General features: G+C 37.9%; 3 protein-coding genes across 5 annotated transcripts; 1 reads left to right on the forward strand and 2 right to left on the reverse strand.

Annotated features, from left to right (window-relative positions):
- On the reverse strand, window positions 518-3650 carry LOC104749980 (scarecrow-like protein 33). Of its 3 annotated transcripts, XM_010471701.2 has the most exons (3): window positions 3296-3649; window positions 3133-3200; window positions 518-2928 (listed from the first exon to the last, which is right to left on the reverse strand). In XM_010471701.2, exon 3 carries the CDS (start codon window positions 2898-2900, stop codon window positions 783-785), a length of 2118 nt encoding a protein of 705 aa, XP_010470003.1. In that variant the 5' UTR covers window positions 2901-2928; window positions 3133-3200; window positions 3296-3649; the 3' UTR covers window positions 518-782. The 3 variants fall into 3 exon arrangements, with proteins under 3 accessions (XP_010470003.1, XP_010470004.1, XP_010470002.1); XM_010471702.2 differs by having other exon boundaries at window positions 518-2420; window positions 2532-3650; XM_010471700.2 differs by having other exon boundaries at window positions 3133-3649.
- Window positions 5387-7724, reverse strand: LOC104749982 (RHOMBOID-like protein 1). Its single transcript, XM_010471704.2, has 6 exons — window positions 7229-7724; window positions 6847-7010; window positions 6546-6709; window positions 6194-6453; window positions 5969-6095; window positions 5387-5715 (listed from the first exon to the last, which is right to left on the reverse strand). Exons 1-6 carry the CDS (start codon window positions 7561-7563, stop codon window positions 5593-5595), a joined length of 1173 nt encoding a protein of 390 aa, XP_010470006.1. The 5' UTR covers window positions 7564-7724; the 3' UTR covers window positions 5387-5592.
- On the forward strand, window positions 11028-12050 carry LOC104753431. The gene has a single exon (XM_010475686.1). The coding sequence runs from the start codon at window positions 11028-11030 to the stop codon at window positions 12048-12050; it is 1023 nt and encodes a 340-aa protein (XP_010473988.1).

Here is a 17514-nt window from a genome sequence, read left to right on the forward strand (position 1 = left end):
CCATTTCATAATATAGGATGTTTTAGAGGTTTTTCTTTGTTTCATAATATAAGATGTTTTCAACTTTTTAAGTAATTTTTAGATTACTTTTCTATCTTTTTATTATTTATTTTATCTAGTCTTGTTTATGATTGATTGAACGTTTTTAAAGTGGTTATTTCTTAATTTTCGTGTTTTCACTCAAAATATATTATATTTTGAAACGGAGTGAGTACTTAAATACTTAAAATCACACGTTTTTTCCCTTAACCATATTGATTTTATATCAAATACTCAATTTCAATATTTGGTTCAAGCCATATTGGACTACGATCTGAAATAGAAGAGGCTATGAATGCTAGAATATCCGCATTCGTCGACGCACGAATTTTTCAATGATTTATTATTCAACAAAATAGCAATAAAAAAACGTTTTGGTCAAAATACACAAAACATTTTTCCTTATCTATGCTTTTGCTACTTGTGTTATATTTTTTACAAATAAGTGGCGTTAAGTTAATTTTTACTTAAATGACCATTATCCAACCCTATCTATATACATTAAAATGTTACAAGTACAATAGTTTTTTTACATCATGGGATCATGCGTGGAGAACTATCTCTCACTTGTGTCTAATAAGATACTGTTACCGAAAGCAGAGAACCCCCCTCAAGAAGGCAATAACCCTAAACCTTTACCAATATACAAATCTAGATGTCATGTGTGAGATAAAGATATCAGCACAAAACCCTATAATAGAATCAGTAGCTTGGGTTGTAAGAAGAACAAAGTAACAAACTGTCTACAAAGGAACCCAAATAGATGAAGCATACACTATCCTACCTTTCCAGCCCTGAAGCAACCAGCTACAATCTTGATCAACATCAAACTCTTTAGTTTTGTATCCATTTTCCACCAGCAACTTCAGTTTCTGAACCAGGTCCTTGTCCAGCGGAATCTGTCTAAACCCGGCTCTCATCGCTCTCGCCTGCCACTGCTTATAACTCTCTGGCCTCTCCACTCTCTCTGTCCCCTCGCAAGCCACCACGTTCATGATCTCCCTCCCGTAGAACTCTTTCTCAAACATTACCCTCATTGGATCATCTCGTGTCAGGGTCGTGTCACACATGTCAAACAGAGATGAGTAATGAAACAGAACTTCTCTAAACCTCGTGACAAAGAAAGGCGCGTTGTAGGATCCACTTAGGATCGCGGGCATGAACACGTCTGGTTTAATCTTCCTTATTAGCTTCAGAACCACATCTCTCGGGCTGTGCACTGCCACCGTCTCATCTAGAAGGTTCCTAAACCGAAACAACGAGTTAACAGCTACAAACTCGCCTTCTTTTAGCTTCAAGTCCTCCAACTTGATTGTATCCCATTTCTGCGCAATCGCATTGTACTCAAACGGAATATTAAACTTCTGACAATACTTAGCCAACCGACGGCCCGTCTCAATAACTCCCTCGGCTGGTCTAAACCCACGTTGAGGCAGCTCTATACCGGTTATACGAAGCTTACAGGATGAACCACGTCTCCAAGCAAGTCGATGAATCAGAGAAGGCCACTGAAAACCATAAGATATCCCAAAATCAATGATGTGGATGGTTTTGGCATTTGCAGTAGAAGCCAACCGCATGATACTGTGGTTAGCGAATATGGTTGCGATTTTCTTGAACGGGCAGACCGATATGTATGTCTGGTAAGCTTTCAACATGTCCGAAGCAGATGTTTTCTTGGAAGACAAGGCGGTATAAACCTGTGTACCTATCCCAGCCAACCGTGCTTCAAGACTGTTAGCGAAATAATGAGCCAATCTCTCTGTCCCATCGCCGTAAGATGAAGAGTATTGCCTAATCCGAGTTAACAGATCGTCAGCAGTTCTTCGATCATTAATCGAGACAGCTTGAGCACAAGAAACCAACATGGTTCTTAGATCAGGTGTTTCTTTATCATTAGCCGCCGGTTTCTCGCCTTTATGACTCTTACTAACCGCTGGTTCCTTCTGGAAACTCTCCTGAAGAATGCATACTGGTGGTTCCTTAGGCTCGCCAAATATCAGAACCTTGTCAAACATCTCAGTCAGCTCAGCTTCATCAACATAAACAGCTGCTTGCTTCTTACTTCTTTCTTCATCAGAATGTTCATCTTCACGCAATTGGCTTTTCTTCCCGGTCATTTTGTAAGGAACAGAGTTGTTCTTCTCCTTGGATCCCAAAGCCGGCGTGTAATTTTTAATATCTATAACCAACTGAGAACTTTTAGGAAGGAACTTACTAGCTTCCTCCATTCCTTTCTTGAACTGTAACGCCATGTCCTTATCGTTAAACATATTAGAAACCAAATCATTACTAAGACCTGACCCGAAAACAACAGACTGTGGAATTGGACTAGATCTTTTAGAAGTGGACTGGAAAACAAAGTTATTCGGAATCGGTGTCTGCAACCAAGAAGAAGGCCTGTTATTCTCCAAACAATCAAAACTCCATTGTGAATCAGAGGAAGTGGTTGTGATGCTTGAAGTATAAGAAGAACCACCAGGGCTACTAACCAATGGAGCAGGTCTAGTAGTAGTAATCAGAGGCTGAGAAGAATCATCATCTCCCGGGTACTTTTCGCCTAGAGCTTCATAGAGAGATTTCTCAGCTGCTTGAAGAGACAAAGCATCATGAAACATACAAGGCTTGTCTTCCATGTCTTCTTCCATAAGCACTTGGCTTATGTATTTCAGAACCGAATCAGAGAAATCAGCGTCCGCAGAAGCAAGATTCTGTTGAGAATATGATGGCGGCTCTGGAGGAAGAGGAGGAACACATCCAGTATCTAACAAAGGTTGATCATTTAGATATAATCCATTTCCTAAACCGGGAAAATCAAACCAGTCCAAAGATTCAGGGAAGCCAGCCGAGTAAGAACCCATTGGATGAAATCAAGAACCCTAATAAGCCCTAAAAATTGTTCCACAAGAAAACACAAAAAAATCCTTATTATCTTACTAGTCTCCGACAGACAAAGAATCCTGTGTTTAAAAGTTGAATCTTTTTGCTTTCTTGACCCTAAATCAAGATTAGTAACCACAAGAAAACACATAGAATCTATTCACAAAGAAAGGCGGGTTTTGTTCTGGTAAGAAACAAACATTTCAAGCATACCTGTTTGGGGATTAAGATGCCGATTCAGTTGCTATGGAAGAAGAAACCTTTGTGTTGGAAGCAATGATCTGTGTAAGTGGTGGAGACTAAGTATTTGTTTATGTATAAAAACTATAGAAGAAGAGAACAAGTAGATGAAATATACAATTTTTATTTCAATTACTTTGTCCTCTTTATATGAATCATAAATCCCACTCGGGTCATCCTTAGCCATTTCGGACGTTCTTTGAATTTATAAATCCTTAACAAATTATACATTTCTGCATAACGACTACATATAACTGTTTAGTTTTAAATCTTGAGTCTATATAAATGTGACATCAAATGAAAAATGATGATACCGTTACAAAAACGATGAGTACTCAATTATTATTGAAATAACGACTGTAAATTTTTGTGAAATTTGTGGTAGTCGTCCAAAAGAATATAATGGGTGGACTGGAAACCACCGACCGACCTAATTAACATTGAAATAGGTGTGAATGTAAAAGACCTAAAGAATCAAAGACGATAGATATGTGATAAAGTTTTGCACAAAAAAAAAAAAAGATATGTGATAAAGTTGGCATTAAAGTTAAACCTACGCAAGAGTACATAAGAGTTTATATATAATACTCTTAAAACAAAAAATTAGGATTGGATCGGTGACATAAAGTGGAGTTTTATTCTCCAATGGTTAGAGATATATTTATGATTTTGTTAACTTGCTTTTTATTTATTTCATATCGCCAATCGTTTTTTTAAATATATATTTTGACTAATATTGGTAAGGACCATATAAAAATCTAAAACAATTACACCACATAACAATACTTTTAAAATCTATTTTTTTAATAAATAAACTTATACTATTTTTTGTTTATAAATCTTTACCATATAGTAACTATTTAATTTTGCTCTTTTTTTTAGGTCAATTTTACTTTGTGCGCACGCACATACAGAGGGCAGACTACCTTTTAAAATTAGTTTATATTTTCTATAGTTATCCACTTGTATTAAAAAATGAGGTGTTGGTGGGTGACTTAGTGAGATATCATGTAAGTTTAAACACGCACATATGCTGAATCAGTTTGGCAATTATCTAATATCCCTGTTTCTCTGCTTTATACTACATATACGAATGCGGAATCTTTCATTGCTGCTCTGATTGATAATCATAATGCTAGAACAACTTCAACTAACATGCAACTTCTATCGTTTTGGTTATTATGGCATCTTTGGAAAAGTAGAAATGCTTTTGTTTTTGAAGGGATACAAGACAAACCAACCACGATCCTTCTCCGTGCTCAAGCAAACAATCGTGAATGGAATTATCTTCACAGTAACAACAGCCATAGCAACACTTGACGTGACACAAACAAAGAAAACGAGGACAAAACCTCGTGCGCCTTTCATTAAATGTAACAATGATGCTATTTTTGACTACAAGTCTACAACACAAATCAAGCAAAATATGGTTGGGTGTTACGAGATCCTGATGGTGTCTCCCAAGGTTGGGGGTTTCTATTATGGGTTACACATCGTCACCTCTACAGGCAGAAGCAAAGGCATTATTAACGGCAACACAACAAATTTGGATTATAGGTTTAACCGATGTTATGTTTGAAGGTGACAATAAGTCCCTCACTAAAATTCTCGATCAGAAAACAGTTTGATATATCAATTACTGGCATCGTCAAAGATATTAAAGAATGGTCAACCAAAATTAAGAAGACTCAATTTATATTTGCTTCTAGAGACTATAACAATACTGTTCACTATCTAGCTAAATTTAGTTGTAATTCAAATTTGTTTTATTCTGTTTTTCACCTCCTGTCTCACTATCAAATCAGTTGTATTAAGATTATTACCATCATCAATATAATTCATTTTTGCTGGAAAAAAGGTACTAGAATTTTTCAGACTCGCACTAGCCACATATATACGTATAAGACACTAAAATATGATTAGACACATTTAGGTAATATCAATTTCAACTTTTGAATTAATTATTTAATTTGCTTCTTCATACCTTAGTGGAAAACTCAAAAGTTGCGAATGATAAGTGTATTACCATTATATAATTTGCTTTTACTAATAAATTACATTTATCGTTTGACCTGACTATTTTACTACCTTATTTTAATTCAATTATATAAATGGTTTGATATCAGCTAATTAATTTTTTTTATTGTATATAAATATAGAATTTAGATGAAATTAAACATCTTGATTAAGAATTAAAATGTTCTAGAACAAAAACTTTGTTCATCTCTTTCTCTTCATCTAAGCTTTCATTATAGAGACGATGGTCCATACATATGCGCAGTAAATCAAGAAGGTGAAACCAAACAATGATCAGAAAGAAGAATCCACAACCACAAGTGCATGATCATTATGTTAAATGAACAATCTTACTCTTCCCCAACACAATTCCTAACTTTCTACAGAGTATAAAAAATTAGACGTTTAGTGGTGGTATCAGCGGCATAGTTGGGAACACAACTGCTGAATCCGAGACTGGTTATCGTAAGAGAGGTTGTACATCTCCGTTCTCCCATTCGCGATACATGTCAAGTTCATCTGCTGCCCAATTTGGCTCGACTGCACCAATTCCACAATCACTCTCAGTTTTATAAGAGATCCGAAATATGAAATGGAAGATATATATATATATATATATATATATGTGTGTGTTCTATCTTCTACACTTTACAAAGCCTTTCTAGTTTATATCTTTTTGATCACACACAAAGATTAGTGTCTTCTATTAAGTATTAACACTAAACTACAAGTACAGAACAAGAACTGCAGGACTAAACTAGATATGTATATGAAGAGCATAAGTAGTTTTTACCTCACAGTAGACATTTTGAGATTTACAGCTCCATAGCGACGTAGGAATACAGCTGAGATAATGGCACCATGAACAATACTTGTTCAGATCTGTGCCTTGAAGAAGCACTATGAGTCCAACGGTATATCTGACACCATATTTCATAAAATAGGCATTAAGGAACATACTGGAATCTGTATTTCATATTGTAGTCAGATTTATGGTAAAAAAAATGGAGAAGCATACCCAGCTATCAATAGTATTAAAGAGGTGATCCAGAGAACATATTGGTATGGCTTGTGTTTGGATTTAGCAGACGGTGGAGCATAACCCCGAGGATTGTTCCTTTGGTTGAAGTATCCATACTGAGGACGGATCAAGAAAACAAAGCCTAGAAGAAACCCGGACGTGAATCCTCCAAGATGGGCAAAGTTGTCTACATGTGGAAGAATACCTACTGCTAAATTAATGGCTATGATGAAGATGAGAGTCAAAAGAGCTGCAAACTGCAAATGGAGAAAACCAATGAACCTCCTTTTACACATATCAATCATGGATGGGAGAAACTAGAAGTTTTTAATCTTCTATTTGGCTATACCTTATTTGCGTAAATGGTCCAGTTAGTAAGGAGCTCTGAAAGCATAGCACCAAGCAAGCCAAATAATGCTCCAGAGGCACCAACAGATATACCAGCCCTGTTATAGAGAGAAGATAACAAACTTCCACCAAATCCAGATATCATATAGAGCAATCCAATGCGCACTGTGGAAGAAAGGAACATCAACTCGAAAAACCAATAAGAGCAGTCTTCAGAAACAACCATACACATTTTGACTCATAGATAAAACTCGTAAAAGATTCATCCTTTTATAAGGCTGAGAAAACATAAAGTTGCATACCAAATCCAAATTCTTGCTCAAGCCGGATACCAATGAAGATAAGACTCAACATGTTGGCAAGAACATGAAAAACCCCAGCATGTAGCCATATACAAGTGAACAAGCGCCACACCTGATGTTTATGAACCACCATTGATACATCTAAAGCCCCCATCTTCTCCAATCTAGTATAACAAAAACAACACATCATTGTAACACTCTTTTAACTCATCCCCAAACTCTAAAAGATAGATCTAAGAAATGAGTAGCATTGTCACAAAATTGAACCTTTTACAAAACTCAGAACACACGAATCTGAACGACCAAGGTCTAAAAAAATGTGGAATCTTTTCTCGGAATAAATAAAATAAAAAAAAAAGATGAGAGCTTTAAGGTTACCCACGTCAAAGAAGAAGGACCCAGAAGAGGATTCTCTTTCATAGGCTGAAAAGCAAATCTCCCAAGAAACCTAGCTGAGCAATTAGGCGAGTTCTTAGGACAATTGTTAATAAACATCGAAATGGCGAAAAGGGCAATGTTAGCCACCACGATTGCTGGAACTAGCCATGGAAACCAAAGCTTAAACGGCCTAAACTCTGCGAACGAAGCTCTCAGTTGCTGCCGCCTCTGAGTCCGAGACGTTTCCGCAGACGCGTTATTGTTATTACTACCCATCGCCGCCGCCGCCGGTGGATTCACCACCTTAATCTCCAGACCTTCCCGCCGATCGCGAGCCATTTTACGAAAAAAAGCCCAAATCTAAAAGAGAAACAAAGGATCAAACTTTTATGACATTGTTGTTGTTGTTGTCTTGTAAAGAAGACAAAGGTGAAGAAGAGATGAATCAATCGTCTTTCCTCTTTTGAGGCATTTCCTTGTGAAGACGCTAATTAGATTGGAATTTAAGACAATTATCTATAATTTAGGAAACATGTAATTAAGTTTTTTTGTATAATATATAGTTTTTTAATTTTAATTTAAATCACACATGAGTTAAAAGATTCGAATATTAATTGCGCAACAGTAGCTTTGTTGGTTAATCACATGATGATTAGTATATTACATAGTTTGTATATTGGTTATATACTTATATAGTATAGTAGAGTTGAAAATAGAAATTATTCCTTTCTGTTTCTTGTAAAATTCAGAAAATATGTTCCTTACCTTCGAATCCAAACGTTAAATTTTTTTGACTTAGCTTCTAAAACCGTCAAACATGTTAAAATAATCGCAATAATTAGTAGTAATTTGAAACTAACACCCGTTGCCGAATGGATCTAACATGGCTGGTTTAAACTATGAAACTAACATCCAAACTATTAATTTATCTGTATAGAGTTAATTAACTTACAAATTATATAGAGATTTATCAGATGGACTACAAATTATCATATATATTAACACTTTCTAAATTTATAACATCTAATTTTATTTGACAAATTTTCCAAACAAAAATTATAATTGCATATACGTCAAACAAACAAAAATACCATATGATTTATATACAAAATTTAATAGTTGAAAAATGAAAAAAAAAACCCAAATATATAAATCAAAATTATTATCAAAAATAATATAATAATTAAAATTTGTCTCACGGTGTACCGTAGATTTAAATCTAGTTACAAAATTATTATAGATAATATTTTGAAACGGTAAAGATAATCTTATTATATAACTAGTCATGTCACTCTCATCGTCATATATATCATAAAGGGATTTTTGTTAGTTGTACCACATTGTATTGAAAAGTTTCTAATTCTGCCATATTTGGAAACTGTTTTTGCGGTATACCACAAAGGCAAGATAAAATGTCGATGTTACCCTCAGGTTTATGTGTGTCAGAAAACAATTGTTATTCATAAAACAATCAAAATACCAAATTTATATATTGTTGCGTAATAGATGACACTAGACTGTGACAGTGTTAGGATGCGGCTATTTTGATCGATGAGGGGCCAATTGGAATTTAATGCTGGGACTGTAGCTCTGTAACAATAAATGTGGATAAAAGGAAGTAGCGATTATAGTTAATTAAAAATTGAAAATGTAAATTTGGAAGGACAAAATAAAGGAACACTTGGTAATGGAATAGAGAGAGAGAGGATAAGGTGGACGAAAGCACCTCAGTTGGTTTGGACCTGTTTTTTGGCTGAGGTTTGTTGAATGCATTTATTGTCCTTCTTGTAATGTATAAATGCCACAATGTTCAAATTTTTTTGCTGAAACTAACTTGTGTTTTGATATGAGATTTTTAGGGCATGGAAGAAAGTGTGTGTGTTATCGTTGGGGAGTGGGAATGTTCAGCAAGCAGTGTCTGGAAATTTGTACCTCACGTGGGAGAATTGGCAAGGTGTGTATCCTATGACAGTGGGACAAGCGAAACGGAATTGAGAAGACGATTAGGGCAAATATTCAGTGTATGTTCCCAAGAAACGAAGATGAGCCTGAGTTTTATCTACAGAGGAGATGCGGCGGTTATGAGTCAAGCAAAAATGCCACCAGTGGGAATAAAATCTGAAAGTGAGTGGCAGCAGTTCAAGGAGTTAAAATCCGAAATCGGTGTCCTATATCTGTATTTAACTTTGTCCAAGGTAGGTGACATTGGGGAAGAAACAAGCGAAGGGGAGGATTCCCTTGATGATTCGGTTTTGGTGGCTTATGTTGAACAGATAGAAGCAGTATATAAGTCAAAGGTGGGTAAACTGGGTGATACCAGTAGGAGCTGAGTAGTTACGTCGGATAGTACTCGTAAAAGGAAGAATGAGGTGGACACAAGTAATGAAGTGGTGGGGACAAGGGAGCTGCGTGTTCCACTGGAAAGACAATTGAAGACAATGTCAATGTAGTGGACAACAACGTCCAAAGTGTGTCCACTGATGTATTTATGGGGAACAACAACAAAGCCAATGGAGTGGACAACGAGATTTTAAATGGACTAACAACTGGTGTATTGTCTTCTGAAGTACATGGAGAACCCCATATGGCTGGAATGGACCAGAACAATATTGGATTGTCTACTGGTGTTCAAATTGAGGACGATAGGCAGTGCCAATTAACGTTGTCCACATGGTTAGATGAAGGGGACAAAAACAAGAGCAATGGACATGATCCCAAAACATTGTCTATTACAATGGGGGTCGATGATGAAATGGAAGACCATACTCCTGAATACGACAGTCCAGATTATAATTTCGATGAGTGGACTGATCGAATAGAAAATGAGTACCCTCCTGAATGGGATCCGTATGTCGTCGACGAGGCCAAAAGGCAAGAAGGTGGAATTGCGACAATTTATGAGGTTGGAGAGAGTTCTTGTACTTATGATGTGGAAAGGCAAGAAGGTGGAAATGGTAATGCCAGTGAAAGTAATGCGATAGTAGCAGTGGGGCAGCCTAATGCGAATGTCATTGGTGGACCTTTGGTTGTCGAAGGGGATGATGATGTCGTTCGTTTCATAGGAGGATCAGTGATAGATGAGTGAGATCCTTTGTTGTTGAATGATGCACCACCATGCCATGATAATATGAGAGGCTTACCAAGCCATGAGATGCACATGGATTTGAAGCTAGCCGCAGATGCAATATATGTGGGGAGAATATTTGCGAGAAAGGAAGATATGCACAAGGATCTGTCGCTATATGCTATGAAGAGGATATTTTGCTTCCGAATAGTTGCGTCAGATAAGAAACGAGTAATTGCATCTTGCGTGGACAAGAATTGCGGTTGGAGGGTTTATGCTATTATCAATCAAAACACCTTAAATTTAGAAGTCATAACTGTGTCGTTGAAGCACAGTTGCGACGTCTCCGCCAGGTTTACATATGGGGAAAAAGCTATGGCAAAGATTTTGGTTGGTCTTTTGAAAGGTAAATTTGCTAATGGTAAGAAAGGGCCACGTGCATGCGAGTTGCCAGAAATGGTTTTGTCCGAGTTGAATGTGACTATATCATACATGAAAGCATGGAACGCTAAGGAATTGGATGTGAATACTACACGAGGGACTGAAGAAGGAAGCTATGAATTTCGGTCTACGTATCTTCACCTTGTGAAGTTAACAAACCCTGGAACGCTAACCAAAATAGAGACTACAATTGACAAAAAAAGGGAAAACGCTGTTCAAATATCTATTCTTTGCGTTTGGGGCATGTATTGATGGATATAAGTTTCTAAGGAAAGTAATAGTGATAGATGGGACAGCGATGAAAGGCAAGTACAAAGGTTGTTTGGTAGCAGCAAGTGGACAAGATGGCAATATGCAGATATATTCACTTGCGCTTGGAGTAGTTGAAGTGGAGAATGATGCTGGTTGGGTTTGGTTTTTTAAGAATTTATCAAAATTTGTTTCGGACGAGGAAGATCTTGCTTTTGTATCTGATAGACATGCATCGATATATTCTGCACTGGCGAAGGTCTACCCACTAGCCCATCATGCAGCATGTGCAGTCCACCTTTTCCGCAATGTTAAACACAAGTTTTCATGTGGTGGTTTAGCGAATCTTGTCTCTAAAGCAGGAAGAGCATATACAATTGGTGATTTTCGTTATTGGTGGAGGCAGATTGAGGAAACAAAACCTGAATGTGCTGAGTATCTACTGGACATTGGTCTACCACATTGGGCCCTATCACACTTCACGAGTAACCGTTACAACATGATGAGCAGCAACATATCAGAGTCTTTGAATGCAGCAATGAAAAAAGCTGTTGAGTACCCGATTGTTTCAATGGTCGAATTTATAAGGGCCATGTTGATGAGGTGGTTTTGGTGTAGAAGGACATTAGCTGGGAAGACAAGAAGTAGGTGTACACCAGAAATAGAAGACTTGTTGATTGACCATTTGAAAGAGTCACTTAACTGTGCGGTTCTAGGAGCAACTGACTGGATCTACCAAGTGAACGACGCAATTGGTTGCGAGTTTACCGTTGACATGGAGAAGAGAACAAGTACTTGTAGGGTGTTTGACGTTCTGATGCTTCCATGCTGTCACGCTTTGGCTGTGACAAGAGTAAGAAATATTGACCCCTACTCGCTTATAAGTGTGTGTTATTTTGTTGGGCCTTGCAGGGAGAAGTACAAAGGGGTACTAATGCCACGTTCAAATGAGAAGGACTGTGACATACCGGAAGAGGTTACAGAAGTACCTGTTAACCCACCAAGGACAAGACGACCAGGGGGAAGGCCTAAAAAAAAAGGATACCATCACAGGGAGAGGTTCATCATGTAAGTAGACAGGAAGACAAGCTCAACCTTGTCCCATTTATTGTCCAATTTATTTTCCCTTTTAATTTTGTTGTCCATTACGAAGTCTTTCTGCAGGCTAAGTCTATTTTATGTTTCGCAGACAAAGAAGAGGGTGACAAAGTGTGGCAGGTGTTTTCAACAAGGGCACAACAGAAAGACATGCTCGACCTTGATTTGATATATGGATGATGTATTAGGACTATGTATTCATTATTTTGAAGAGAATGATAATGGTTTTAGCATGTCTGAGTACCAATTTGTTTTACCCAAACGATTAACTCTTAAGTAATTATTTACCCATCTAACATTAGATGGACATAAAGTATATCGGGAACATTAGATGGACATAAAGTATATTGGGAAGAGAAACCCCAATACAATTGTGTTCTGTAGACATTGTGGTAATTAAAAGATGTCCATTGATATGAGTAGTCTACAAAGCTTAGAACAGAAATGAGTTGTGTTACAGGCATAATGACAGAGAGAACATGGACATAATGACAGACAGTAAGTGAACACATTACTGCTTAAAGATGATAAATATGAGTACAAGCATAATGACAGAGAGAAAGCCACAAAAGAAGCCTTTAACATCTTTAAGGACAAAGTTGAATGAGGACGCAGGTTGGATAGTATTCCTTGTGGAAAGGTGGCAAATGTTGGACGAGATTTCCTCATATCCGTCATTTAGTTCACGGACAAGCTGCTTTAGACTTGCCATTTCTTCGACTAGATATTCCTGTTGGGCGGACAACATTGATGGGTATACCTTGGTTCCATTTGGTCCACTAGTGATGAATTCGATTTGGTCATCACGCTCCGAAAGCTTCCAGTGGAGGTCGTGAATTTCCTCGAGAACGGATTGGTCCCACAACTTGTTTAGATGCAAGCCACCATCCTTAGGTTAACGAAACCATGAAATCAGAGCGAATATAGTGATCTTGAAATGGTTTAAATCATAAAAAATTTCATTACCTCAGATCTAACACAATTGTAGTACATGCGACCCTGGTTTTCACCGGCCCGTTGTGTTATGAGATCGAGGTTCCCTCCACACCAGCACTTGAGCGGGATACCGTAGTGGTCTCGTTGCCGATCTCGGGACTTAACAGATTCAACGGAGGTAGACGACGGTTGGCTGTAACTATATCGGCTCATAGTGAGTATTTAATGATGTGTCTGCATTTTGTAGGGTTTTAACTATAGTTTTTAGGTTTGTTTTGAGTCTTTTCCTAGGTCCAAGTGTGCTTTTAGAGTCCTTTTAGTCTTTTGTGAGTCTTTACAGGTTCTAGGTGACTTTGAAAGGAAACTGAGTGTTTTGGGATGTAGACAAGCATCTGAAGCCAATTGGTTGAAGAATGATCGAGCTAGAAGGCAGATGGAATGAAAGCAGAAAAAAAAAAAACGTTCTGGATCGACTGATCCTCGCGAGATGGACAAATCCCGCCCCCGACGCAATCTTTCCTTTTTCGTTTTAAACCGACTTTTTAGGGATTTATTTTATTATTTAAGCACGGGGCTCGACCCCTAGAAAAAGAACTTTTACTCTACGCCGTTTTTGAGCACTTGTAAGCATGGGAGAAGATCTCTTATCCTTTCTAACCCTTTGGAGAAGAATTCTGAACCCTTTTTACTTCTTTGGCAATTCAAACATGTTTTCTTCATATTTGATTTGTGATTGTCTCTGTTCGATGTCTGAGTAGTCTTACTGTTGGGTTTCGGGTTTCAAAGGGGGTTTTATGATTCACTGATTTAGGTTGTTAGATTTGGGATTGATCTATTGAGTTCTTCATCTATTGTTGTGCTTATTTCTTAAACTAGATTAGCTACCTAGTTTATGATCTTAGGTTAAATTCATCTAGGCATCAAAAGTGTTGTTGAATTACTTGAAAGAACATAGGTGAGCAAGGTGATCCTTAGCCAACGACAGTTGAAGTTGGGGCACCTTGTGAACATAATCGGACTAGAACCTAATGCTTGCTAGGATTGTTTAGATTCAAACGACGGTTTAGGGTTCATTCAATTCCTTGCATAGATAACTAACACTGCGACAGTAGGTTAGTTTTATAATTGAGATTCGAGTTCAAGAACGGTTCCTAAAGCTTTCCAAACCCATCACCCACTTTCGTGATCATAATCCTTGATTGATTCCTTCAGCCCAATACTTTCTCTTAAATTAACAAACTCTATTTATTTTCTGTTTTATTCGGTTACTTGCAATACAAACTCTCTCTTTGCTTTAGCTATACTCGGTCTATATAATTTCATAGTGTCTCGTTTGGTCTCTGAGGATTTGACCCTGAAGTGCTACGACGACACCACTAGATCGTGGTTGAGTGTGCTTTGGGTTATTGATTTAACTCTAGATCAATTTGGCGCCGTTGCCGGGGACCAAAACGATTGTCTTTGAGATTTTAGAATTGAATATAGTCTAAGATTTTTTTTGTTTTTACTAACTATTATTATTTTCTCTTTTTGTAGATTAAAAAAAAAATGAAAAATATTTTTGGGGCCAGGGGTTACGATGACTGGCAGCAGGAAGAGGAGACCACATTTGATGAAGACATTCTGGATGAGCATTATGTGGATCCACCGTTTGATGAGAGTGTTCTTACACCAGATCAAAAAGTTAGGTTGGATGAGCTTTCCATGGAGCATCCAACAACAACAAGAAGGAACTTAGCAGCAATGATCCGGTTGAATCTCATCTCACATCGAGCAGTACTTGAAAGGAGGGAGCCCACTTTCACAGAGATTAAGGAAGCTCATGCTTGTGAAATGTAATATATTGGGTTCCACCAAGCCAAATAGAAGGTATATGCGTTTCCACCCTTGAAATTCATGATTTTGAGGATATTCACATGCCATGCATTGAAGAGTGATACACAGAGTTTTAAACCCTATTTTCCTACTGCAAGTGCACAACAAAGAAGTAGTACTTAGGGGTCGAATCCCACAAAGACCAAGTTTTACTCTATGGTTCTATTGGTTCAATTTCAAGCTAAGACAATTCAAAGTTGGGTTTGTTTGGTAACAGTAACGCGATTAAAACGGTATAAAAAGGCAATAATGAAAACACTAGATCAGGGGTAATTCTTGGGAATTTCAGAGATAGCAACTAAACAACTATTCAGGGCATAGATTAAGTACCAGTCTAGAACTCAAACATAAATATAAACTGATCCACTGTCGTGGTATCAATAACTCTATCTGATCGATTCTGTGCGGAAACGCGGAGCACATGCTCAGACATCCGGAGCACATGCTCGGCGGTCCATAAACCCTAAACTGTCGTTTGAGCCCAGAATCGCAGACAAGCATTAAAGAACAGGAATGATAAGTTCACAAATCACCTACACATCAACTTTCGCAGGTCTAGGATAATTTGCCCACTAATGTCTTTTCTAGCAACCTATTACACTTTTGATGAATAGATAAACCTAGAATCATAGATTGGGTGATCAAATCAACCTAAGCATTAAGTCTAACAATAGTGAAGACAATCGATTATATAAAGCCCTATTTGTGTTCTGTTACTAACCCATGAAACCCCTTTTGAAACCCCTAATCTAGCAAAGAAAACTACTCAGACATAGAGAAGTGAGTAGCCAACATAGATGAGAAATTCAATAGCATAAAAATATAAAAATCACAAGGGTTCAGAATATGCTTCACAAGGTAGCCGCTCTTCCTCTCCCTCACAAAACGTCGCTCAAAAACCAAAAAGAAAAAGTATATTTTCTCTCCTAAAAATCCTAGGTTAAATAGCATACAAGTAGAGAAAAATAAGGAAAGAATCCAAATTCAAATCTTCCTATTAAAAAGCGATCTCAGCCCTCTTTCTCTCACAAAGGATCGCCTAAAATAAGGGGAATTAGGCAGGGAATCGGCGCCTAGATGCTTGCCACATGTCGTCATGAATCCGTAGAGTTGGGAGCATGTGCTTGGAAATCGGGAGCATGTGCTCCTGGGTCTAAAATCAGCTTTTCTGCTCCAATTCAACTCCTTTCTGCTCCAATTCAACTCCTTTCTGCTCCGATTGCTCCTACTGTTCCAATCCTTGCTTTTAGCTTCCTAGCCTCTTATTATAACCTGAAAAGGACTCAAACAACTACAAAACAATCAAATAAACGGAGTCAAAGTGAGTCAAAACCGTATCATATCAACTCCCCCGGACTTAGATCTTTGTTTGTCCTCAAACAAACTCAAACCAAGCGCCAAGAGAGCCAAGGTGGGAACTCGCAAAAATCTCAGAAACCGTGAGTAGACCATGACCTGCAGACCACATGTGTTAGAACAAGCTATACCACAAACTTCTCCAGCAAACATCTCCAAAACCAGAACCATAATTGGCAATCAAACCCAGAAAAAGATCACTTTCCAGACAAAGACTCTTTACATTCAATTAAAATTGGCGTGAGCTTCTCATTAAGGGCATTAAGCTAGTGAAATCGAGGCTTGGTAGATAAAAGGCTGTTTTAATGGTGGAGCTATAGAGTGTTTAGGGGTTACCATTACTTCGAAAGAGATGCAGGATATCGCACAAAATGGTAAGGGAGAGTGGACTCATTGATGTCCACAACCTCTAATCACTCTCCTCTTCTTATCTTCTCAAACTCAGCCTCTCTTTTCTCCTCAGGGTACAACGCATGCTCGGGGGTGTGTAACACTAGCTCTGGTCCCTTTCCATCATCCTTAAACGTTTTTTTTTTTTTTTAATTTTTTTTTTAATTTTTTTGACATATGAAGGATGATGGGGGATCTTCTTCTGATATTGCCCCTGGAGCATGCGGACCGTATCCTAGGCTCTCTCTCTGCTCAAAACAACTCGCGGACTCGGATGTATATAATTTCGGAGCAGGTGCTCGCTGGGTTGGAGCACGTGCTCTGTCCGTCCGGCTCTTTCCTCTTTGGTTCTCCAGCAAGAGCGAGTTAGAGATTGTGTCAGTCCTGCTCTCCCCGACCGTTTTGCACATAGCTGCACAGAATGAGAAAACAAAAATACAAGTGCAAGTGGTTTGAAAGGAGGTTAGGCTCGGGGTGGGTACTAACTTAAAATGAGCTAGCTATTCAGGATCAGCAAGATTGGCAAAATGAATAAGAAGTCCTGAATATGTGACACGTTCCCTATCCTAATGCCCAAAACGAGAAGAATTTAAATCCGGTTAGGTTCCAATAAAGTAGAGTCTAAGTCTTTCCGGTGAAACCTTAATGGGATGAAGCTTTTCTGGCCAGGAGAAGGGTCCGAATGTGAAGAGGTATTAGCTCGTCTCTGTACTCTTAGTTCTGCAACAATGGTCACTAGGAAAAACGGTCAAACTCACAAATGGTTAAAAACATCACATATTTCGGTCCTAATTCCCACAAGTTTTGGTTTGACTCACATGACAAACTGAATCAATAAAAAGAAAAATAAAGAAAACAAATGTCATAGGTGACCCTCCCCC

Source organism: Camelina sativa, chromosome 16 (assembly GCF_000633955.1).
Source record: "Camelina sativa cultivar DH55 chromosome 16, Cs, whole genome shotgun sequence".
In the NCBI taxonomy this organism is placed as follows: Eukaryota; Viridiplantae; Streptophyta; class Magnoliopsida; order Brassicales; family Brassicaceae; genus Camelina; species Camelina sativa.